The sequence below is a fragment of the Mauremys mutica genome, chromosome 1 (assembly GCF_020497125.1).
Source record: "Mauremys mutica isolate MM-2020 ecotype Southern chromosome 1, ASM2049712v1, whole genome shotgun sequence".
NCBI lineage: Eukaryota > Metazoa > Chordata > Testudines > Geoemydidae > Mauremys > Mauremys mutica.
In genome coordinates, this window is record NC_059072.1 from 325,082,283 (window position 1) to 325,107,297 (window position 25,015).

The 25,015-nt window shown below is 39.5% G+C and overlaps 1 protein-coding gene across 3 annotated transcripts in view; it reads left to right on the forward strand.

The window, feature by feature from the left end:
- Nucleotides 1–1,022: 1,022 nt before the first annotated feature.
- Nucleotides 1,023–25,015, forward strand: part of PSPC1 (paraspeckle component 1) — a 107,162-nt gene continuing 83,169 nt past the window's right edge. For 2 of the 3 annotated variants that reach the window (XR_006579665.1, XR_006579659.1), the window contains exons 1-6: nt 1,023–1,859; nt 6,339–6,640; nt 11,136–11,231; nt 12,260–12,456; nt 21,308–21,392; nt 22,319–22,427. Coding sequence is in view for 1 of the 3 variants with exons in the window: in XM_045017940.1 (XP_044873875.1) it covers nt 1,491–1,859; nt 6,339–6,640; nt 11,136–11,231; nt 12,260–12,456; nt 21,308–21,392; nt 22,319–22,427 (1,158 nt within the window). In the remaining 2 variants the exon portion in view is untranslated. The remainder of the gene's footprint in view (nt 1,860–6,338; nt 6,641–11,135; nt 11,232–12,259; nt 12,457–21,307; nt 21,393–22,318; nt 22,428–25,015) is intronic. The other variant, XM_045017940.1, reaches the window with a different exon arrangement.

Consider the following 25,015-nt stretch of genomic DNA (forward strand, 5'->3'; position numbering starts at 1 on the left):
ATAGACAATTTATTCTAGGTTTCCCATTTTTTCTTTTCACTTGATTTGATTAAAATTCTTGAGACAATCCTGGGTTTAGTCACCAGATGGCACTGTAATGATATTCTCTTGTAATCCTCTGAATAGCTGAGGTTTCATTTGAAGTGACCCACAACACTGTCTACAATGAAGAATTATTGCAACTTTTTAAAAAAGAGTTCTAACACCTCCATTGTTTGCAGTTTTACTTTGAACTTTGGCAGGGAGATAGTTCTGAGAAAGGCTCTTTATTGGCCTCATGAAAATCCATTCAGATTTTTCCAAGGTTTTGACAATTGCCACTGCCTGTCTTTGTCTCACACAGCACAGGCTATATTTGGAAATACACCAAAATCCCAAAACATGCCATTAACATGGCACATGCAGCTCCCTGTTACTTCAGTATTTTCCAATCAGAGCCAAAGCTTCAGATGGGACAGACAAAAATGCATGATGATGGTCATTATCCTCTTCAACCTGCTGCAGCTTTTCCCTATCCCTATACATTTTGGCCTAGGTACAGGAGGAATATATAATGTATTAAGACCTAGCTCTAGGCAACCACAGATTCTAATCTAGACTCACCTGTTTTACTAACCAGTGTTAATAATTCTGTGCCTTTCACAATCCTTATTACTGATTACAAAGTGATGGGTTATACAAATTGGGAATACAGCACAGATCTCTATCTAGTTCAGCAGAACCTTGTCTCAAAATTAAGAACAAATAAACTGCTTGTGTGAAAACGTGCTTAAGTAGCAGTCATGCATCCCATCTCTCCTTACCCCCTGCTTATTTGTTTTGAATGTTGTTTATTTCAAGGGCCTAATCCGCCAAATATACACATGCAAATTAGGGGAGTACTGCTAGTGTTCTGCACGTGTGTCTGCAGGATTATGGTCTAAGTGAGTAAGCACTTCAGGGCAGTAACTACTATAATGAAACCCCAGACTTTTTCAGGCCTTTAGCTATAACGTAGCTTTACGATGAAGGACCCAAAACTGCTTCACTCGCTGTAGAGAGAGATCCACTAAACCACAGCCGCTTCGGTAGGGGAGGCTGCCAAGAAGGGTGCGGCAGGGATTTAAAAGCCTGGACAACCCCCTGCTCTTCTGAAAAGCGCCATGGCATGAATGTCCCAGCCTCCCAGCACAGCGAACGGGGCATTCCGGGACACAAGCAAACCTGCCCCACCCCATTGTCGTACGCCAGGGCGCGCGCGCTCCAGCCCACACAGTCCCCGACTAGTCCCAGCTTCCACGCCCCCTTCCTCCCGCCGGTGGGAGTCACTGCGCAGGCGCAACGGCTGGGCAGTTGGAGGGAGGGGCTTTCCTCAGAGACGTTAACTCGTTGGGGTTGGCGCCGCCGCCATTTTGAATTCGCTCGCTGGTGGTCGGATCCGTGGCTGCGGCGGCTAAGTGCGGCTCCGTGACCCCCCTGAGAGCGCGACAGAGACCGAGGGAAGACGAAACATGGCAGCGAACAGCCGGAACTTGAAACAAGTGCGGATCGAGAACAGCTCCCCGGCGGCCCCGCTCGGCATGGTGGGGGGCGGCGGCCTGAAGGGGATGCGGGGCCTGGAGCCGGACAACGAGGTAGGGGCCATGGCGCTGGCGCAGGTCAAAGAGGCTGGCGACGAGGAGCAGGAGGTCGGGTTCACCATCGACATCAAGAGCTTCCTGAAGCCCGGCGAAAAGAGCTACACGCAGCGCTGCCGTCTCTTCGTGGGGAACCTGCCCACCGACATCACCGAGGAGGACTTCAAGCGCCTCTTCGAGCGCTACGGGGAGCCCAGCGAGGTCTTTATCAACCGCGACCGCGGCTTCGGCTTCATCCGCCTGGTAAGGACCTCTTCCCCCGTACGCGTCTGCGAGGGAGTCGGGCAGGCCTCCCCCCTCCGGTAGAGGCATCGTGTGGGGGGCAGTGGGGCAGGTCTTGTCTCGGTATTTGCATCCCGCACAGGCATTTTGGGGGGGACACGGACTGGGACGGACCTCGCCCCTACAGTCGCCTAACCTACACCCCCCTGACACCGTGTGTGTGTGGGGGAGTGAGACAGTGCTTGTGTCGTCTCCCCCCGTCCCCCCCGGCCTCTGTGTGCGTGTTGGGGGCGGAGTGGGACAGATGTTTCCCTGCAGCCTCGTCTCCTTTCCCTTGTCAGTACAATCAGTGCTAGTGTCACTGCCACCAGCCTTATTGCTTCCCTTCTCTTGCTCCTCCGCCTGCTACAGTTCTTTCTTCCATACCTTGCCATGGTCCCGCTTCCATACACTGATTGCTCACCTGCCTTATCGTCTCCATTTCTATCCCCAGTAGTGCACACTGCTGCCTGTCCACCTGCTTGTCCAGCTGCCTTCACGTCCCACCCACCAGTCCCACTTGTTCTACACGGATAACCTGATACCTTTTAATTTTCAGTAGTAGAAAATGGAAAATGCTTCTTTGAGTAAGAAAGCATGTTAAGTTGGGTTGAGATGGTTGGCCCATCCTTGCATTGCATTATTTCCAGAAGTTTCTTTGTGTGACTAATTGTATTTTTCATGTTTATGATGTAGCATGAATTAATGTTTTATTATACTTTAAGGAGCAGACTCTGGATACTTCTCCCACTCCTTTTGTTCTTTAGTTCTTTGAAAGCCAAATATGCACAGTCTGAGCCTGGTAGCATTATTTGCTGTATGCTTCCATTCATGAAAGCATGAGCATCAATTTCAGAGGTATACTATACAGAGTTATACCATTTGCATTTTAGTGAAATACATTGTTGTTAGATAAAATTGTTGTTTCCTTGAGATCCTTTTGAAAAGGGCCTACATTTTCAAAAGTTACTAGTACACCTCTACCTCCATATAACGTGGCCTGATATAACGTGGTAAAGCAGTGCTGGGGGGGGGGCGCATGTGGGGCTGCGCAGTCGAGTGGATCAAAGCAAGTTTGATGTTTTTGCATGCCCCACTTAATGGGCTCCACTTTAAGAAACCTGGTTTTAGCATGATATGTGCTCATCATTTCTGAGAATCTGGTTTCTGGTATCTTATGAAAAAATGGTGGCAGTCAAAACTAGGTTATTTGCCATAGGTTTTGACATGTTAGTTTTAACATGCTTGCTGTGCTGGGATGCTTTTCATAGCCAAATCTGTTGTAAATAGAGAATGCACAGGGTGATGGGCATAGAAAGGCAGAGTTAAGATTTTTTGGGATACTTAAATTGTCAGTTTCCATAATTTCCAATATTTTAGATTTGTTTTAAATTGTAACTTTGCCATTGATTTTTCTAATGTCTAAACACTTGTATTTTAAAAACATGTTGCTATACATAGGCTTTTTTTCTTTAATATATACCTGGGATAGAATACAGTCCCTTTGCTAATAGTAGCTGAGAGGATTAAGGAATGGAGCATCTCATGTCACACTCTTGCAGCCTTTTTGGCCATCTGAACAATTTTTCAGAGGTTGTAGAGAAGGAGAAAGCTGTATCCCACTTTCCTTGGCTTGAGGAATGATTCCTTTAGTACAATAACTTGGGGTATAGGTGAAAGAAGTTAAAGCAAAAACTTCAGGATAAAAATGGGAGGGCAACATCAAAGAAGACTGGCACTTGGGTTAGATAGATGCAAAAGACACAAAAACAAGTGAAGAGTAATAAATACAACAGGCATAATGAAAATCCCTAGAGAAAACAAAACTCTTTGCTTCTGGGATGTAGATTGTATTTGACTTTATTTCGGCAATCAGTTCAATCAAAAGTGATAGTGGATAAAAAGAATGGTGGTAAAAAAAATTCCCTACAAATTCAAAAATTTCTGTCAAAGAGTGAATGAGGGAAACACTCCCCCCCAATCACAGGCAGAAATGAAAATAATATATATATCCCTATGGAAAAAAAGTTGTGTGAAAGTTCTGAACTCACTTTGACTGTCCATATAAAGAGTTGCATACTTTTCTGCAGTAGGAATATGTTAGGGGAATCATCCTGTAACACATGCAAGCAAAACTCATGGATTTAAAGTATGACACAGATTGAGGTGTCACTAGAGGAGATTTTGGAATTAATTGATAAATGTAACAGTCACAGGACCAGATGGCATTCACCCAAGAGTTCTGAAAGAACTCAAATGTGAAGTTGCGGAACTATTAACTATGTTTTGTAATCTGTCCTTTAAATCGGCTTCTGTACCCAATGACTGGAAGATAGCTAATGTAACGCCAGTACACGTCTACCCCGGTATAACGTGACCCAATATAACACGAATTCGGATATAACACGGTAAAGCATAACTCCCGGGGGGGCGGGGCTGCGTGCTCCAGCAGATTAAAGCGAGTTCGACGTAACACGGTTTTATCTATAACGCGGTAAGATTTTTTTTCGACTTGCATCCGAAGAAGTGGGTATTCACCCACGAAAGCTCATGCTGCAAAACGTCTGTTAGTCTATAAGGTGCCACAGGATTCTTTGCTGCTTCTACAGAACCAGACTAACACGGCTACCCCTCTGATACAAGATTTTTTTTGGCTCCCAAGGACAGCGTTATATCAGGGTAGAGGTGTATTTAAAAAAGGCTCTAGAGGTGATCCTAGCAATTACAGACCGGTAAGTCTAACATCAGTACCGGGCAAATTAGTTGAAACAATAGTAAAGAATAAAATTGTCAGCCACGTAGAAGAACATAAATTGTTGGGCAAAAGTCAACATGGTTTCTGTAAAGGGAAACCGTGTCTTACTAATCTATTAGAGTTCTTTGAAGGGGTCAGCAAACATGTGGACAAGGGGGATCCAGTGGACATAGTGTACTTAGATGTCCAGAAAGCCTTTGACAAGGTCCCTCACCAAAGGCTTTTACGTAAATTAAGTTGTCATGGGATAAGAGGGAAGGTCCTTTCATGGACTGAGAACTGGTTAAAAGACGGAACAAAGGGTAGGAATAAATAGTAAATTCTCAGAATGGAGAGGGGTAACAAGTGGTGTCCCCCAAGGGTCAGTCCTAGGACCAATCCTGTTCAATTTACTCATAAATGATCTGGAGAAAGGGGTAAAAAGTGAGGTGGCAAAGTTAGCAGATGATACTAAACTGCTCAAGATAGTTAAGACCAAAGCAGACTGTGAAGAACTTCAAAAAGATCTCACAAAACTAAGTGATTGGGCAACAAAATGGCAAATGAAATTTAATGTGGATAAATGTAAAGTAATGCACATTGGAAAAAATAACCCCAACTATACATACAATATGATGGGGGGCTGATTTAGCTACAATGAATCAGGAAAAAGATCTTGGAGTCATCGTGGATCATTCTCTGAAGATGTCCATGCAATGTGCAGTGGCGGTCAAAAAAGCAAACAGGATGTTAGGAATCATTAAAAAGAGGATAGAAAATAAGATGGAGAGTATCTTATTGTCCTTGTATTAATCGATGGTACTCCCACATCTGGAATACTGCGTACAGATGTGGTCTCCTCATCTCAAAAAAGATATGCTGGCACTAGAAAAGGTTCAGAGAAGGGCAACTAAGATGATTAGGGGTTTGGAACACGTACCATATGAGGAGAGATTAAAGAGGCTAGGACTTTTCAGCTTGGAAAAGAGGAGAATAAGTGTGGATATGATAGAGGCATATAAAATCATGAGTGATGTAGAGAAAGTAAATAAGGAAAAGTTATTTACTTGTTCCCATAATACAAGAACTAGGGGCCACGAAATGAAATTAATAGGCAGCAGGTTTAAAACAAATAAAAAGAAGTTCTTCACACAGCGCACAGTCAACTTGTGGAACTCCTTGCCTGAGGAGGTTGTGAAGGCTAGGACTATAACAGCGTTTAAAAGAACTGGATACATTCATGGAGGTTGTCCATTAATGGCTGTTAGCTAGGATGGGGTAAGGAATGGTGTCCCTAGCATCTGTTTGTCAGAGGGTGGAGATGGATGGCAGGAGAGAGATCACTTGATCGTTACCTGTTGGGTTCATTCCCTCTGGGGCACCTGGCATTGGCCACTGGGATACTTGGCTAGATGGACCTTTGGTCTGACCCAGTACGGTCATTCTTATGTTCTTATGACATATTATTAGAACGAATTATATGGAAAAACAAATGCAGATTGCTGAAATCATTGAACAAATGGAATCTGAAATATTCTTGCTTTGGGAAGAGGATATTTTGAAAGTTGAGCAACCCCCCCCCCCTAATTTTAATATGCTCATAATTTTTTAAAAAAAGTTTTACATAATGGTAAAATAGCTGAAAACTAATAAATTGACTCAATATCCTTGAGGAAAGTATAGAATGGATGCATATAAAATGTTGTTTGTTTTTCCCTCTTGGAAAGGAATCTAGAACACTGGCTGAAATAGCAAAGACAGAACTTGATGGTACTATTTTGAAGAGTAGACCACTTCGAATTCGATTTGCTACACACGGAGCTGCCTTAACAGTCAAGAATCTTTCACCTGTGGTTTCCAATGAGCTTCTGGAACAAGCTTTTTCTCAATTTGGTCCAGTGGAGAGGGCTGTTGTTGTAGTAGATGACCGTGGCAGAGCTACAGGAAAAGGTTTTGTAGAGTTTGCAGCAAAACCTCCGGCAAGGAAGGCTCTAGAGAGATGCAGTGACGGGGCATTCTTACTAACAACGTAAGTTAAAGGGTTTTGGTTTTTTTCTGGTCAGATTTATGGGTGAGTGTTTTTATAATGTATAGAAAACTGCAACCACAAGCATGGCCATACCTTTTATTGTTTTCTCAGAACTGGGACACCAGATTTGTTGTGAAATAAATGTCAGCTGGAAGGTCATTTTGAGTATTCACACCAAGCTTAGTTTGCTCAACAATTTTTCTCTGAAAACAAGCTAGTTATGAATATCTACAGCCATAAGGTTTATTTGATTATATGTAAATACAGTATTTTCATGGGTAGATGTTATTATTTTCTTTGTAGAGTCTTTAATTATTTGCTAGTAACTTTTACTTTCTCCATAGCTGTTCAGAATTCTCCAAAGGTATTTAGATTCTTTTTGGTTTCACTCCTGACCATGAAGTTTCCAGTAACAGTAGTGAAAACTGACAAGACTCTAATTGTTTACTTCGTGGTATCTTGGCAAAAGCAGAAGCATTGAAGTATTCTATTTGCAGACTTAGGAGGAACATGACTCTGCATCTGTTCATATTTTCAAGGTTATGTTTGCCACTGTATTGCTTCCTACTAACTGTGGGCAGGTAAATATTTCAGGTCTTGCTATTATTAATAGCACCTCATCACCTTTTTTTAATATCTTCCATCATACTTTTGTAATTCCGCCTTTCCACACATTGCCATAATGGCAGAGGATTATCAGTGTTGTTGTGACTGGTTGCCTACATGCATTTGCTAGCAGCAGTTTCATGCTGCTTTGCTGAGTATGGTTGAAATTGCAACTGCTCAGGAAAAATGTATTGTGTAACTTTTCTCATTTGGGTGAGTGTCATAATGTTTGAGTGAATAAAAACACATGATTTTGGCCTGAATTAAAAATCTGAAATATTCCCTAATAGACTAAATTACAGGCATATTTAGTAGGTCCCCATTGTGGCTGCTACATTGTGTTGCAGGCATATTACATATGGCACTCATTACAGGATGTGACTGATAATGGAATCATGCAACTGTTTTGTAAATATACTTTTGTGCAAACTGCTGTGCTACAAAGATGTAGGATAGGGAAAGAAGAAGCGCCTTGGAAAGAACAGTGTGGCCACCAGAACTTTACATTACCGGTTTTAGTATTCCAGAAAACTATCATACAATGAAACCATTTGTTACACTCTAATTTATGTAGCTTTTGGGGTTCTTTGTGAAGATTTACATAATGAGATGAGATTTTTCACATTTTTTCACCCATCCTGATTTGGTTTATGCAATTGTATTGAAAAACACTTGTATTATGTGTTGAATGCCCTTAATAATCAGGGAGCTTTTCAGACCATTGAGGGCCAGATTCTGCCACCCTTGTGTTGATATCTTGCTCTGCAACTATTTCCATTGAAATCAATAGGCTTGCTCATGAAGCAAGGTGCTACTTAATTTGAGTAAGGGTGACAGAATCAGGGACTCATGGTTTAATTTATTCTTTTTTCATTAAATGAGTTCTTTCTTCCATTAACGTTTGATTCTCTTCATAAGTTGAACATGAGCATGCACTATGTTGTAATGGCTATGCCATCATATCACTTTGAATAGTATTGTGCAGTCCTGTAAGTTTTTTTCATTATTTGAAGCCCCTCTGCTCTATGTAAAATAACAATATTCAAAAGTATAGAACTGATGATATTGGGAAAGTAATGGAATTGGCTTTCCCACAAAAGCAAGTCTCTATAATTCATTGCTTGTTTGTGTTTGATACTCTGCTGTGCATGCTATAGAGGTATAGCTCATGAAGGGAAGATGTTGATTTCTAAGAATATGGCACTTTACAGAACAGGACATTTAAAAAATCAGTTATGATGAAATTATATTCTAATTGTAATGGGAACTCTGATGTCTACAGTGGCGTCACATCTTACTTGGGGGTTAGGTTCTAAAGTCAGCGCGTAAGGTGAAAATCACATATAATCAAAATTACCCTTGAAAATCCCTTAAATTTCCCATAAAGTACAGTATGCATGATTTTGTGTACAGTATGCAACCCTGTACAGTAATATGTATAATATATACAGTAATGCACAGTATATAAAGAGTATATATGCAAAATATAATTTTATAATACTGTATTTTTAATTACGTAAAAGAGAGAGAGAGATGGAAGAATGAAAGACTAAAAAAGGAGAACAATAAATCTAACCACTCACCATTCATCCTGGATATTCTTGCTAGTCTACGACGACCGTGACACTATTGGAGGGCTGTCAGGGCTTGATGTCAATCCAAGAGACAATGGGCCAGGCCCATCTGCTGCTGGTTGTTTTTTCTTGAAAAACATGGTGATCAGCAACTGTCGCTGTTGTCTCTTGAGCTGCTCAAACATTTCTCATATCGTCCATAATACTACATGTGATTTTGAGGCTTTGTTCCATAGAGGCCAGAAATTAAATCATTCAAGTGTTTCGCTGCTTGGAACACTTCAGCAAATTTATGAAAATTCCAACTGGCTGGCTCTTCCTGTTCGTCGTCGTCATCTGTAGATGATTTTATCAGTTCCTCTAACTCTTTGTTAGTCAGTGTTTCTCTCGGGCTCTCAATGAATTCTTCCGTTTCTTTCTCAAGGATGTTGATGAAGCCATTGCCACCCACTTGCCTGGCCACCTGAACAATGCGTTTCACTTCTTTGTCAATGGTCGGAGAAACACTTTAAAATTATTCACACATTCTTTCCATAGGTTTCGCCAACATGCATTGACTTTTTCAGGCTTGATTGCATCCATTGCCTGTTTAATACAAGTGATGCAATCAGCAATGTTGAAGGACTTCCAGCACTCCATCACATTAAGATTGGGATCAGCATCCATAGTGTTATGTATCCGTGAGAATGTAAGCCTCCTGTACGTGGCCTTGAAACAGCGAATCATGCCTTGGTCGAGAGGTTGGGAGGATGGAGGTGGTATTGTGGGGGAGAAAGACGACTTCAGCGTTGTTATGCACAAACCGGAGTGCCTCAGGGTGTCCAGGAGCATGGTCTACGATCAGCAATACTTTAAAGTCAAGTCCTTTCTCTTCGAGGTACCACTTGACCTCTGGAATGAAACACTTGTGGAACCAATCCAGAAATAATACCCAAGACTTTTTATTTGATTGCCAGAACACAGGCAGGAGATTTTTGTTCTTGCCTTTTAGGGCACAGGGATTTGCAGCCCTGTAGAGCAAGCCCAGCTTTATTAAATGCCCAGCCGCATTGCCAAAAAACAACAGTCACATGATCTCTACCTGCTTTGAAGCCAGGGGCTTGTCTTTCTGATTTAGAAATGTAAGTGTGTTTGGACATTTTTTTCCAGAAGAGCCCAGTCTCGTCAGCATTAAAAACTTGTTCCAGAAGATAGCCCTTTTCTTCTATGATTTTCTTTAATTGTTCGGGATAGGCTTCTGCTGCCTCTTCATCGACAGGTGCAGCTTCACCAGTAGTCTGCACGTTTTTGAGGTTGAAGCGGTTCCTAAAACTGTTAAGCCAACCTTGGCTGGCTTTGAATTCCTTCTCATCGGAAGGCTATCCCTCTTCGGCAGGAGGTTTGAACAGCGTATAGAGGCTTAAGAGCCTTTTCTCGCAACGTGTTGCCATTGATAGGCGCACGTTTATGGTTCATGTCTTCCAGCCATAAGTTTAATGCCTTTTCAGTCTTCACTAAAGTCTTATCATGCACCTGGCTCGTCACCGTAGCAGTTATTGAAGCACTTGATGCCATGGCTTGACGAATCTCTCTCTCTCTCTCGAATCTTGATGGCACAGATGCTAGATTTGTTGCAGCCATATTTACGCGTCACGTTGGAGACCGACATACCGTCTCTCAATAAGTCCAACACAGCCAGTTTTTCCTCTAGCGTTGGAACAGATCGCCATTTCTTCAGTTGAGCACCAGATGAAGTAGTTGGCTTGCATTTAGGGGCCATGTTGTATGAAAAATACGTATCTTTAAACATTAGAATCACACTCAGCGTGACGAGATGCTCACACTATGAGAGGCACGCAGGAACTGAGACCGACTGAGGCAACAGCAGATTTACGTCTCCCATCTCACGCTCACTCCGGGGCATACACTCATTGCACGCGTGTAGTTGAATTTGCGTAAGTTAAAAGCATGTATGATGCGACTCCACTGTACTTATCAATTCTATTTTTAATTGTGCGGGTAACTGTAAACAGTAATTTTTAGTTTTTTATACATTCTTTAAATTGCTCAATTTATTTTCCATCAGGAGAAGGGCAGTAGTGTTTTCTAGATTAAATTTGTCTTACACATAAGCCAACTATTTTTTGTATTCCCTCAGACAATTGCTTTTTTAAAAATTTCATTAAACATGAAGGAGTTGTAGCTAACTCTAAGAAGTCATTTTTTAGAATGTTTTCCAACAATATTACAAAATGTAACTTGTTTCAATGTAGATTTCCTCAATTTAATTAATTAATAAAAATATTAACACACAAAACGTTCAATATTTCTTTCAGAACACCGCGACCTGTTGTTGTAGAACCTATGGAACAATTTGATGATGAAGATGGGCTACCAGAGAAATTAATGCAAAAAACACAACAGTATCATAAGTAAGTTGGATTTAGATTCCGATTTCATTAAACATTATTAGGTTAGCTTGGTGAACAAAAGTTTATTAAATTTTATCTTGATGTGTGGAGTGAGGATGGGAGAGTGCTGTTTGTATAATCAGATTTTTTTTTGTTTTTAAATATACATACAATTGTTAAACTTTCTGAGATTAGATGCTAGGCTTTCCTGATTACAAAGTGCAAACTCAGATAATAGGCACTCAGTCCCTGATCCTGAAAAGATTTGTGCACATGTTTATTTTTACTCTGAGCAGTCCCATTGACTCTGTACATAAGTCCCTGCAGGAAATACAGCGGTGATCAGTGCAATAAAGTAAACTGAGAGTCTTGAGTGTAAGGAGAAACCAAAGTTCTTTTAATTTAGAACTTTTACTGTTGAAATTTGAGACTGTCCGCAAGAAATCCTGATTGCTGGAGCCAAAATGCTTACTCAGATGACAAGCTAAAATAGAACGATTTATTTTTAAAATAATGTGTGAGATAAATATTTTGGTTCATTGCTCTTTAATGAATTATTACAATAACACAAGCATTTGAAAAGGATATTGTGAACTAAAATTTTGATGAGCTTTAGTGTTTGAAGTCTTTGAGTAATATTTTAATATAGCAAGCCTTGACAATTTTTCAAACATTGGTGTTAAAAAAAAAATCATGTTTATAAGCCACTTTCTTAGCAGCCTGATAATTATTAGTTTAGTTGCATAGTCTTCGGCTAAAGCATCAGAAATTTTCAATATAATGCAAAACAAGTCTTCCTTAAAAAGGAATAAATTTAAAGGGGGCTTGATATGGACTATTTCTCTGGTCATGCAGAGTAATCTTACTGCAGAGTCCTACATAAAGTTTTGGGACTGAGTTCTGAAAATGAGCTAATATTTTATAATTACAGAATTTGGCTACTTGATTAAAAATTGAACCAGAATGTTTGTTTAGAAATATATTTTGTTACTGCAGCTGGTTTATAAATACATATTTCTGTACATTTTAACTGTGTACATTTTTATTAGGGAAAGGGAGCAGCCTCCACGTTTTGCTCAACCTGGAACATTTGAATTTGAGTATGCTTCACGATGGAAGGCTCTTGATGAGATGGAAAAGCAGCAGCGAGAACAGGTTGACAGGAATATTAGAGAAGCCAAAGAGAAACTAGAGGCAGAAATGGAAGCAGCTAGACATGAACATCAGTTAATGCTGATGAGGCAAGGTAAAAATCAGATACTCCGCCTACTATAAAAAGAACCTGTTTCTCAAAAAAGGTTCCTTTGCATAACATGTTGAGTGATAAATCTCAGTTGTGTGTGACACATGTAAATGTTTGAGATTTTGTTAGACTAAATATTTATTGGCTTTTTAAGAAAATACTTAGAGTTTGGAAACAGTTTTTCATTTGAACCAAAATCAAGTCTACTCATCTTTTACTTTCAGAGTACAATATAATCAGACATAAAACAGACGTCTACAAATTAAGAAAAGTGAGCTTTGCTGGTGACCATGGCCATATTCTTGGTTTCTAACTCCACGTACATCTAAATGCTGTGTGTGGAGAGGCTGGGTAGCTTCACAAATTCAGTAGGAAGGGTTTTTGAGTTTATTAATGTTGATTGTGATCCTGGGCTAAAATAAGTTAATTTAGCACACGGTGTATAGAGAAATTGTGTGACTGGCACTGCTCTTTTGTTTTCCATTTCTTATACAGATAAGAGTGTTGAGGGAGATAATTTTATAGTTTTAATAGCTGAAAGCCTTTTGTTTTGATGCTCAACTTAGGAGGCTAGTGCATGTATGATTCAAGGAGTATTCCATCCTCACCTTGATTTTTAGTTTATTTTTTTCTGCACAGTTGGAAGGATTGTCAGACTTCTGAATAAATAACACAATAGTGTCTTTCATTATAAAGGATCCAAAACCTTTTAACAAACCAGACACGTACAACACTGAAACCTGTTGGATAGTGGCAGGCCACCAGCACAATGCACAACAGTGGAAGTAGGGGAAACTGGCCAAGTGCATCTGGGTAAGCCCTACAAAAAGTGTTGTGGGATCTTCTGATATCCACATTGTGGAGATGATAGCTGGATTTTCAAGTTCTTATCCAAAAGACCACTACACTGAGCATCATGCAGTGTTAGTCTCTGTTTACCTGGATTGTCTGACGGTCTGTGTCAACACTTAAGAGATTTGAACCTCCAAGGTTTCAGAGCGTGTAGGTGTTTCAAACCTTAAGCCTAGGCAACGAATCTGTCCCCTCTATCACAATTGTGTGTCTTTTTCTTCATGTTTAGTTTTAACAAGTAATCATTCCATGACAATATAATTTTCCTCCTCTTCAAAGAACAAGATTTTCTTGTGATTTTTCTATAGATTTGGTTATTCCTTTTTTTTTTTTTTTTTTTAACATCTAAGACTTTCATGGCTGAGGTAGACTAAAGGTATTTCCCAAGTGACTTTACAGACAAATGCTTTGAAAAGTGGGTAAGTTAAATAGGTCACTTTTTATATAAATAGTTCCTTTGGAGCTAAAACTTCCGATTTGGTTATTTTTTAAAAGTTTGCTTTTAAAGAGTGTTTTAAAGAGACACAGCAGCTTAAAAATCACATTTTTTGTTTAATATTTTTATCTGCTGTTATAAGTAAGAGTTGATACAATGGCAAATGTCTCACTTAGGCCTTAATCTGGCGTTATCTGTTACACAAGGGGAAGAAGTCCCCTGTAGGTCTCCTTATGTGATGTTCTGCTTAGGACACCAAGAAGTGTAAGCCACTGTGTTACCCCACTGCCTTTAGTAAGTGAGAGCTTTGCTGCTGCTAAGCTGTGTGTCAGATCTCTGACACACTAGCATTGACTGCCTTGCCAGCAAACTCCATAAGGCTCTCCTAGACTAAATCTTTCCTTGAAGATAATCAGTGAACCCCAGTTCCCCAGAGAAGTCTCCTTGCAGTGTCCAATCCCACTAACAGAAATTAAGTTCGCTGCCTCCAAAGAGAGAGTGTACAGATCAGCCTGTTAGGTTTTATGAAGACTCACACTTACTTCAATATAACAGCACTGAGATAGTTTGTAATAAAACTAAGAAAAAGTTTATTAACAAGGAACAGAGATTTAAGTGATACTAAACAAGAATAAAAGAGACAGGTATAGTTACAAACAAAACAGAATGCAACGTCTTGTGACTAAAACTTAATGTTAGCAAGTTTCAATCTTTGCCTAAGCAGATTTCTCACATCAAGTTACCAGCATTTTCTGCCCTTCAGCCAAGAGGATCCAACATTTGCAGTTTCAAAGGGTACTGTCCCCTTTGTCCCCTAAGTGCTGGATAACTAAAGTGTTTTTTTGCTCTGCTTATATTATCCAGAGTCCATTGTGTCTACCTCAAGAGCCAAGAAGACTTCCTGGCGGTGAAGACTCTGTCCCCTGGTGTGAAGCTTGCTAGCTTAATTGCTTTGCTTACCTTATCTGTAAATGTATTTTCATTGTCCTCTGGCTTACAAAGCTTGACCCAGACAGGCAAATCCACATTCCTTTGTCTAAGGCAGGCTGGTTTATCAACTCTCTCCACAACATATTTCATTGACATTACGGCCAGAAGGGACCACCATGATCATAGAATCATAGAATATCAGGGTTGGAAGGGACCTCAAGAGGTCATCTAGTCCAACCCCCTGCTCAAAGCAGGACTAATTCCCAACTAAATCATCCCAGCCAGGGCTTTGTCAAGCCTGGCCTTAAAAACCTCTAAGGAAAGAGATTCCACCACCTCCCTAGGTAACCCATTCCAGTGCTTCACCACCCTCCTAGTGAAAAAGTTTTTCCTAATATCCAACCTAAACCTCCCCCACTGCAACTTGAGACCATTACTCCTTGATCTGTCATCAGGTACCACTGAGAACAATCTAGATCCATCCTCTTTGGAACTCCCTTTCAGGTAGTTGAAAGCAGCTATCAAATCCCCCCTCATTCTTCTCTTCTGCAGACTAAACAATCCCAGTTCCCTCAGCCTCTCCTCATAAGTCATGTGCTCCAGCCTCCAATCATTTTTGTTGCCCTCCGCTGGACTCTTTCCAATTTTTCCACATTCTTCTTGTAGTGTGGGGCCCCAAACTGGACACAGTACTCCAGATGAGGCCTCACTAATGTCAACTAGAGGGGAATGATCACATCTCTCGATCTGCTGGCAATGCCACTATTTATACAGCCCAAAATGCCATTAGCCTTCTTGGCAACAAGGGCACACTGTCGACTCATATCCAGCTTCTCGTCCACTGCAACCCCTAGGTCCTTTTCTGCAGAACTGCTGCCTAGCCATTTGGTCCCTATTCTGTAGCAGGACTCTGCACTTGTCCTTGTTGAACCTCATCAGATTTCTTTTGGCCCAATCCTCTAATTTGTCTAGGTTCCTCTGTATCCTATCCCTACCCTCCAGCATATCTACCAGTCCTCCCAGTTTAGTGTCATCTGCAAACTTGCTGAGGGTGCAGTCCACACCATCCTCTAGATCATTAATAAAGATATTGAACAAAACCGGCCCCAGGATCAACCCTTGGGGCACTCCGCTTGATACCAGCTGCCATCTAGACATGGAGCCATTGATCAGTACCCATTGAGCCCGACGATCTAGTCAGCTTTCTATCCACCTTATAGTCCATTCATCCAGCCCATACTTCTTTAACTTGCTGGCAAGAATAATGTAGGAAACCGTATCAAAAGCTTTGCTAAAGTCAACGAATAACACGTCCACTGCTTTCCCCTCATCCACAGAGCCAGTTATCTCGTCATAGAAGGCAGTTAGGTTAGTCAGGCATGATTTGCCCTTGGTGAATCCATGCTGACTGTTCCTGATCACTTTCCTCTCCTCTAAGTGCTTCAGAATTGATTCCTTGAGGACCTGCTCCATGATGTTTCCAGGGAATGAGGTGAGGCTGACTGGCCTGTAGTTCCCTGGATTATCCTTCTTCCTTTTTTTAAAGATGGGCACTACATTAGCCTTTTTCCAGTCAACCAGGACCTCCCCTGATCGCCATGAGTTTTCAAAGATAATGGCAAATGGCTCTGCAATCACATCCGTCAACTTCTTTCTCACCCTCGGATGCAGCGCATGCGGCCCTATGGACTTGTGCTCGTCAAGCTTTTCTAAATAGTCCTGAACCACTTCTTTCTCCACAGAGGGCTGGTCACCTCCTCCCCATGCTGTGCTGCCCAGTGCAGTAGTCTGGGAACTGACCTTGTTTGTGAAGACAGGGGCAAAAAAAGCATTGAGTACATTAGCTTTTTCCACATCCTCTGTCACTAAGCTGCCTCCCTCATTCAGTAAGGGGTCCACACTTTCCTTGACTTTCTTCTTGTTGCTAACGTACCTGAAGAAACCCTTCTTATTACTCTTAACATCTCTTGCTAGCTGCAACTCCAAGTATGATTTGGCCTTCCTGATTTCACTCCTGCAGCCTGAGCAATATTTTTATACTCCTCCCCTGTCCAGTCTTCCACTTCCACCTCTTGTTTAAGATCAGCAAGGATTTCACTGTTAAGCCAAGCTGGTCGCCTGCCATATTTACTATTTTTTCTGCACATCAGGATGGTTTGTTCCTGCAACCTCAATAAGGATTCTTTAAAATGATCACCTAGTCTGATCTCCTGTATGTTGCAGGCCACCCACCCACTCCTTTAATAAGGCTCATAACCTGTCTGAGTTACTGAAGTCTACAAATCATGATTTAAGTTACTGAGAATCTACCCTTTTACTAGTTTAAACTTGCACGTGACCCATGCTCCATGTGACAGAGTAGGGCAAAAAAACCAACCACCCAGGGTCTCTGCCAGTCTGACCTGGGGGAAAATCCCTTCCTGACCTCAAATATGGGAGTCAGTTGGATCCTGAGCATTTTGGCAAGACTCAACAGCCAGACTCCCAGAAAAAATTCTCTGTAGTAACTCAGAGCCCTTCCCATCTAGTGTCCCATGACTGGTCATTGGGGATATTTACTACTAGAAGTCACAAATCGGCTATATACCATTGTAGGCAGTCTCGTCATACCATCCCCATCATAAACTTATAAAGCTCAATCTTGACGCCAGTTAGGTTTTTTGCCCCCCCACTGCTCGTTTTGGAAGGCTGTTCCAGAACTTCCTTCTGATGGTTAGAAACCTTCATCTAATCTCAAGCCTGAATGTGTTGATGGCCAATTTCTATCCATTTGTTCTTTTGTCAACATTGATACTTAACTTAAATAACTCCTCCTACTCCCTGGTATTTATACTTTTGATGTATTTATAGAAACATGGGACTGCACAGAGTATTCCAGCTGAGGTTTCACCAGTGCCTTGTATAATGGTACTAACACTTCCCTGTCTCTACTGGGAATATCCCGCCTGATGCATTTTAGGATTGCATTATTCTTTTTCATAGCCACATCGGCGGCTCATAGTCATCCTGTGATCAACCAATACACTCAGGTCTTTCTCCTCTTTGTCGCTTCCAATTGATAAGTCCCCAGTTTATAGCAAAAAAAAAAAAATTCTTGTTGTTAGTCTCTAAGTGTATGACCTTGCACTTTGCACTATTAAATTTCATCCCATTTCTGTTAGTCCAGTTTTCAAGATCATCCAGTTCTTGTATGATATGTTCTTAAGGTAAAATATCTTAGGAAATATGTTCCTAAGATATTTTATCTTAAGAACGTATTTCCAATACATATATATATAACTTTGTACAAATACCTGTACATAAATCACACAATATTCATGACCAGGATGTCACTAGCTTTCATAAAAGATCTTACTTGATGCTCTTAATTTGATTACTTATTCTTTGGGGTTCAGATCCCCCATTCTTCCGATGGGGTGGATGGACCCTGTTTGTCACACCTCACTACTAAGGTTAACATCCATTATCTCCCATTCTGCTTCTGGGTCAAACAAGCCCCAGTGGTTTTTGGTGGAGTTCTTTTTTCTTGATCTGGAATTGGGAATTCTTCTACACAGTCTGTCTGATTCTACTGGTTTGGAAGATCAGCTGAGACTGAGTCAAGCCCCAAATGGGTTTTGGTAGCTTTGTCTTCAGATGTCCTAGGTCTGATGTTATCACCACTTTCCAGTTTATTGGACCTTCGTTTTCAGACTGGAGTAAGAATATCCACTTGAACCTTAGTCTTACCAGGTTCTTGCTCAATTTTGGATTGCTGATATGCTTGATGAGGATGTTTTTTAAAAAGTTCATTAAGCACCTCTCTTTAAAAAAAAAAAAAAAATTATCTATTGCACTTTGCTGAGAGTTCTAACAAGCTCCCTGAGTTGTGGTTTCAGCTTCCACCTTCCATGCTTAGGCAACAGTTCTCATATGGTACATGTCCAAGAGTTTGAAGGAGCTGTGTTAAGTCTGATATTAAAGATATTAACAATCTGGGAAGAGTGGTGAGCAGCGAGGTAACATTGTGCAGATTGCAAGTTATTTAGGTTATTCATGTCCAGAGAAGACTTTGAGGAACATCATGGGGATTTAACCAAGCTAGGTAAATAGGCAACAAGATGGCAGAAGAAATTCAAAGTTAGTAAGTGCTAAGTAATGCACGCTGGGAGGAAAATTTTAACTACTCACACTTTACAGTGTTCTAAATTAACTGTATTGACTTGGGAAAGGGATCTGGGCATCATGTTGGCAGCTCAGTGAAGACCTCTGCTTAGTGTACAGCTGTAGTCAAAAAGCAAAGAGAAACGGAATAGGATATATGAGAAAAATAAGTCGTTATATAAATTTATGGTGAGGCCTCATCTGAAATACTGCACCTCATCTCGAATGTTGCAGAATTAAAATGAGTTCTGAAGTGCATTGAGAATGATTTGGGGGCATGGAAAAACTCACATGAAGAGGTATTGAAAAGGCAGATTGTTTAATTTATACACTTTCAACATATTTCCTCTAATTAATGGTATAGATAAGGTAGATTGAGAGCTTATATTCTTTTATAGCACAAGAAGGCGGCAAGGGAGGGGACATTCAGTGAAATTGAAAGTTGCAAATTCAGAACCAATAAAAGGGAATGATTTTTCATGCTGTGTAATTAGTCTATGGAATTCATTGCCACAGGATGTTGTGGAGACCAAGAACTTCTTTGTATTAGGAAAGGACTGCATATTTATATGAACAAGAGTATCCAGAGTTGTAGTTAATGGGGAACATGATGATGAACTAAAAGAATACTGTGAGGGAGATAAAATCTCAGGTTTTAAATCATTGTAATGGTTCTGATAGGGTGGATTTGATTTAAATCAAGTTGATTTAAATAATTTAAATCACTAGTCAGGAAGACTTGATTTAATCATGGATTTCTACATAAAAATGCATTCTTCTTGTTTTTTATAACCTCAATACATATTCTTCACAATTCAGAGATAGATGTAGGTTTCATTTTTAGAAGGTATACACTGTACATTTTTAAAGTGATTTATTTTGAAAACTTTTCAGATTAGTTTTACAGCTATATCAGAAAATGAATGATTGGTTATTTCATTTACCAAAGGTAATTGAAGCAGATATTTAGGAAGTCATTGGAGGTGAACTATCTCCAATCCAACATTAATATTTGGAGGATTTTCTTGACATGCTGAATTAGAAGGAGAACATCATTAGACAGACATTCAAATTGTTTTATTTAACTAAAACAACGATGTTATGTATTCTGGATTTTTTTTCTTCAGCAGCAAACATGATATTTTAACAAAACAAGCATATGAATTTTTGAATTTAGTTAAACATTCAAGTTTTTTAAAATCTGGTTTTTTTGTTAAAATTGCTTTTAACTAAAATAGTTCAATTTAATTTTTTTTTTAATATTTACTGTATCAGCCAGGTCAACATGAGAAACTTAAAATATTGACTTCTGCAGCTAACTCAGTCGTCTTCACCTTCATTTTCCTGTTTGTTCATAATCTGGAAAAAGAAAAACAAGCTTTCCTGCTTTTTTAGGGCCCAAATGATTTCTCAATTTGGAATGAATTAGTCCAAAGGAAGAAAATATTCGTTCTGCACTGGCAGAAGAAGCTACTGCTATTAAAAGTGAGATTATCACTTCAACAGTCTCTGAATCCAAGTGCTTAAGTGACTTCCACCACTTCACTGGTGTAACTTTCTTTAAAACATCATCAGAAAACATATTTCTTGAATGTTTTTTATTCCCAAACTGGGTCTTTCTTACGGCTTGCTGCCATGATAGTGAGAGAATGGTACGGTAGATCTCAAATCAGTGAAGGCTACACTCAGAAAGACCTCAAGACTTCTGGAATATGCTGCTCAAACAGTTTCACCTTTTTGTTTCTACTGCCTGTCCCTCCCTTCTCACATTTATCTCCAGACTTCTCCTGGTCCAGATCTATTCTGCCCCCAACAATCTTCTATTCATTGAACTTTTTGAAACTTTTCACTTTTAGAGAGAGGGGGAGGGATTTACTCTGCGTACACAAATTTGCAGAGGGAGAATAGGGTTAAGGTCTGTTATTTCTCACCTCTATGTATTATTTATTTATTTTAAAACATTTTTTATAACAAGCATGTTATCTCTGGACACACAAATGCACGTTTGAGAACTGCAAAACTAAGCATCTCTGAAGGTATCTTCTAGTCTGAGCACTGAGTCCCATTGGGTAGATACAAAGATTAACTTGAATAATCTATACAGAAACCCTTGGAACTCCATAAGATTGGGTCCCTAATCCATGAACTATTGGAACTCATTTACAAAACTTCTTAAACGTTACATGAATATATTGTCTCATACTATAGAATTAGAATTTATAATCCCTATTCCATGATGCATTATAGCCCAAAGATGATATCTTAATTAAAACTATCTTTAGATAGGTTTTTCCTCAAAGTATTTTATCAAAAAATTCCGATTTTAAATTTAAAAAATCTGATTTTTATTCTTTTTTAAAAATCATTGATTTTTATCCACCGTGGGTAGTGAACATTTTGCTGTGTGTATTTCACTGTTGACAATGGAACACTTGTAACCACTGAAGTCAATAGAATAATTAAGGGTCTTATATAATATCTAACTTTTTGCAGATCTCATGAGGCGCCAGGAAGAACTGAGACGTTTGGAAGAACTTAGAAATCAAGAGCTACAGAAACGCAAGCAAATACAATTGAGGTATTTTGTTTTATTTGGTATTGATCCGGCAGCGTGCTGGACATTCTAAATATGTAACTGATATTTTAGGTCTAGTGAATTAATGTAGGTATTCTAGTTTATAGGGACTGATTATGAAATCTAGTGCAAGCAGTTTTTTTTTTTTTAAAGAATGCAAGAATAATGCTTTTCTGCAGGCGCAGAAGACTATAAATATATGATGTTTCAACCCAGATGTACTTAAAAATAAACAGAATATGAAATAGAGGGCTTACACCAATTAGAAAGTGGTATGTTTAATAATTCTGTGGGTTTATTATTTCTTATGGTCAGCTGTGTTCAGTCTAAATAGCATAGGATTATATTAGTTTGTTTTCTACATTCCTTGTGCCAGTTTCTTTTAAGATCTATTTTTACAAACGTGGATGATATTTTATTAATGTACTAAGATTCAATAAAATTGGAGAAGGGACTTAGTTACTTGAATTGAGTTCACCAATGCCTTTGGAATAACTCTTTTCTGATGCTCCTATTGCTTATTTTTGCATTTCAAAATAATTTACTGCAGTGAAATATGTACCAGAATGCAAAAAAAACAAATTGCAGGAGTTATTGATAAATTGTAGTTTTTAGCGTTGTTAAAAAAAAAAAAAATTCTCAGTTACCCAGGCTTAAACTATCATGACCATGGAAAGCCGAGAACACACCTATAATACTGTTAGGTATATACCAGGTGTGTGCCAAAATACTTCAGTGAAATGTCAAAGCCCAAAAGGTGGAGTGGAGGACTAGTACTAAAAATGTTCTTATAGCTTAAATCATTATATAGCATCAGAAGTTTTTTTTAATTAACTTGAAATTCATTCACTTTAGCCCTAAAAGTCTATTGAAACACATGTATGAAGAGGTCATGAAAATAATTTACACAAGTTTATGAATAATTTTAGACATGAAGAAGAACATCGACGTCGTGAAGAAGAGATGCTACGGCAGAGAGAACAGGAAGAACTGAGACGACAGCAGGAAGGAGGATTTAAGCCAAATTTCTTGGACAATGTAAGTAGAATTCTATTATATTAGAATCTGAAGTGCAGAAGAAGCTTTGGTTCTTTTCCTGTATTTTCAAGAATGACCAGATTGAAATGTCTTCCTCTCTTGGCTACTTGTACTACTTTCCTGTGAATGTTCTTATTTCTGTAGCAGAGACACCACAGTGATCAATAGTCTGGTCTCATTTTATCCCCCATGATTTTGCTTAGGGTCCGTATTGACAGTGCACTTATTCCTCCAAGTCAGTTATTCAGAATTTTAACTAAGTGAAGATTTTTAGATATTCATATATTTTGTACATTCAGGAAGCATTCTCCTGTATAATCCCACAGTCTAAACACACTACCACTATTTTCCAAGGTCAGATGACAGTGTTTCCCTTATGAATGGAAATACATATAATAATAGCAAAGGCCATGTCTACATCGAGAGTTGCACTGGTTTTATTAAAGGCATTAATTTTAAATCATTTAAGTTTAAAGTGGTGCAAACCCCTGTGTGAACACTCTTATTTTACTTTGGGTGGTTTATTTTGGTTTAGATTAAGTCTGTTAGGGAAAATAAGCCACTTTTAAACAGAAATAAGAGTGTTTACACAGTGGCTTGCATAGTTTAACTAAATTGGTAAAAGTTTATAGACAAATCCTAAGATTACAGCCCATCTTGATTCTGTCACTGTGGGTGGAAAAAGGAGACTCTTTTCTAAATTAGTCGTAAAGATAACCTGCAATAAAAAATGGGCATATATCCCTTTTCATGAACTGGGTTAGGTGACCTAGTGGTTAGCGCATTGGTGTCACCACCCAGTGGGTAGGTCTTACAATTCAGGCCCTCTTTTAATTAGAGGTGCAGTGAGGTGGGCACATAGCTTGGGTTCCTCTTGTAGTAGAGGCAATAGTAGGGGGGCTGGGCCTACCCACTCCACTGGGCTCCAACCGAGGGGCCCTAGGAGAGTCAATAGCATGTAGCCCACAAAGGTGCCCTCCAAGTTACCTTTTGTGGGTCACTTCCTACCTTCTGCGCCCCCCCATCCAATATAAAGTGAAAAGAAAAGGCAACCAAACTATCATCCCTAGCAGGGCTCTGCACACAGTCTTATTCCCTTTGGGAGTCTTCTCCAGCTCCCTTGTCAGGAGCCTTCAGAATAGGTCTGTCTGCCTCCCTCCTGAGCTGTGTTGTTCCCTTTTCAATCCTTTCCCTAGTTGGAGCATGCTCTGGAGGGGTGTGGAAATCTGGGCCCAGTCCTGTCTTTTTACCCCTTCTGGCCCAGTATGGAGTTTGTGTACTCCATCACATTTGTAAGATACTGATATCTGGAGTGCTAGTGAAATGATGACATCATGAGAGAGGGAGAGTTTTAGACTCTTAGGTCTGGTCTATTGACAATTATTGTACTGATCTTTCAGTTGGGTGAGGGGTGACTTTTTTCTACAGAAATAGTTAAATCAGTACAACACCTAGTGTGGACACAGTTGTAATGTTAAGTTATAGCTTTTGGGAAGGGGAATAAGGTATGCACATATAAATCATCTTTATGCCGATATATCTGCATCTGCATTATGGGGCTTGTGCCACTTTAAATATCCAGTATATTTAAAGCAGTACAATTTATGTATAGACAAGGCCTTAGCTTTGGGTTGTTTTTAGCACGTTGCTAATTGATTTAAAATTTGGAGAAATAATATCATTGTTAAATATTCAGCACCATCACACTAGCTATTAAGGTTGAAGAGAGCCTAACATGCCTGTTCTGAGACATCCCAGGAGGTTCTTTAGCAAAACTATACAAAACCATGTTTGCTATTCCAAGCGGAACCCCGTTTTTTCACATTTTTTCCCAGGGTGGTGGTGGTAGGAACAGAGCAAAAAAAGGCATGGGTTATAGTTTTCTGTGTCGCATTGACAAGTGCTGTTAGAGGTTTTGGCCAGATCTATATTTGATTACACCTCTCTAAAAAGCTTGCTGCAGAAAATATTTCAGATTTTTGCCTTCATTTCTGTATGTGCTTGCATTGTGAAAAAGAAAATGCGTAAGCATTATGCATGGCTTTTTCTTTTGGGTGAGGGAAGCGATAGAAGAAAAGGAGATTTCAGAAGTCTGGAAGGTTAAAATATTGCTATTGCCCCTTTGTGTGTAGTTTTTAATGTAGGGTTACATAGGATTTATGTATTATAAAACTTACATAATTATATTTAAATATAGGGATTAAGTATTTTATGATTAATCTTGAGACTGTACTTGAAATGCCAAATTTTACTCTTTAGTTCACACTAGTGTCTAAAGACTTATAGCATATAATCTTTTACATACAGCATGTGTTTTACCTATCATCTTTAAGGCTGTATGAATGTGAATGTCAGATCTTGTCATTTCACTGAAATTTGACCCTCTGTTAAAGCTGATGTCCTGAACAAACACACAAATATAGCATGAGAAGGGAAAAGGGATGGTTTAAGTGGAAAGTATTTTAATTTCTGTTGTTAATTTATGCTGCTTCACACATTGAAATGGTCAGAATGCCTTTTTTGCGGAGCAAAGTGATGGTGTACTTACCGTAAACTCTTTTTGGAGAAACTTTTATAAATGTTCCATT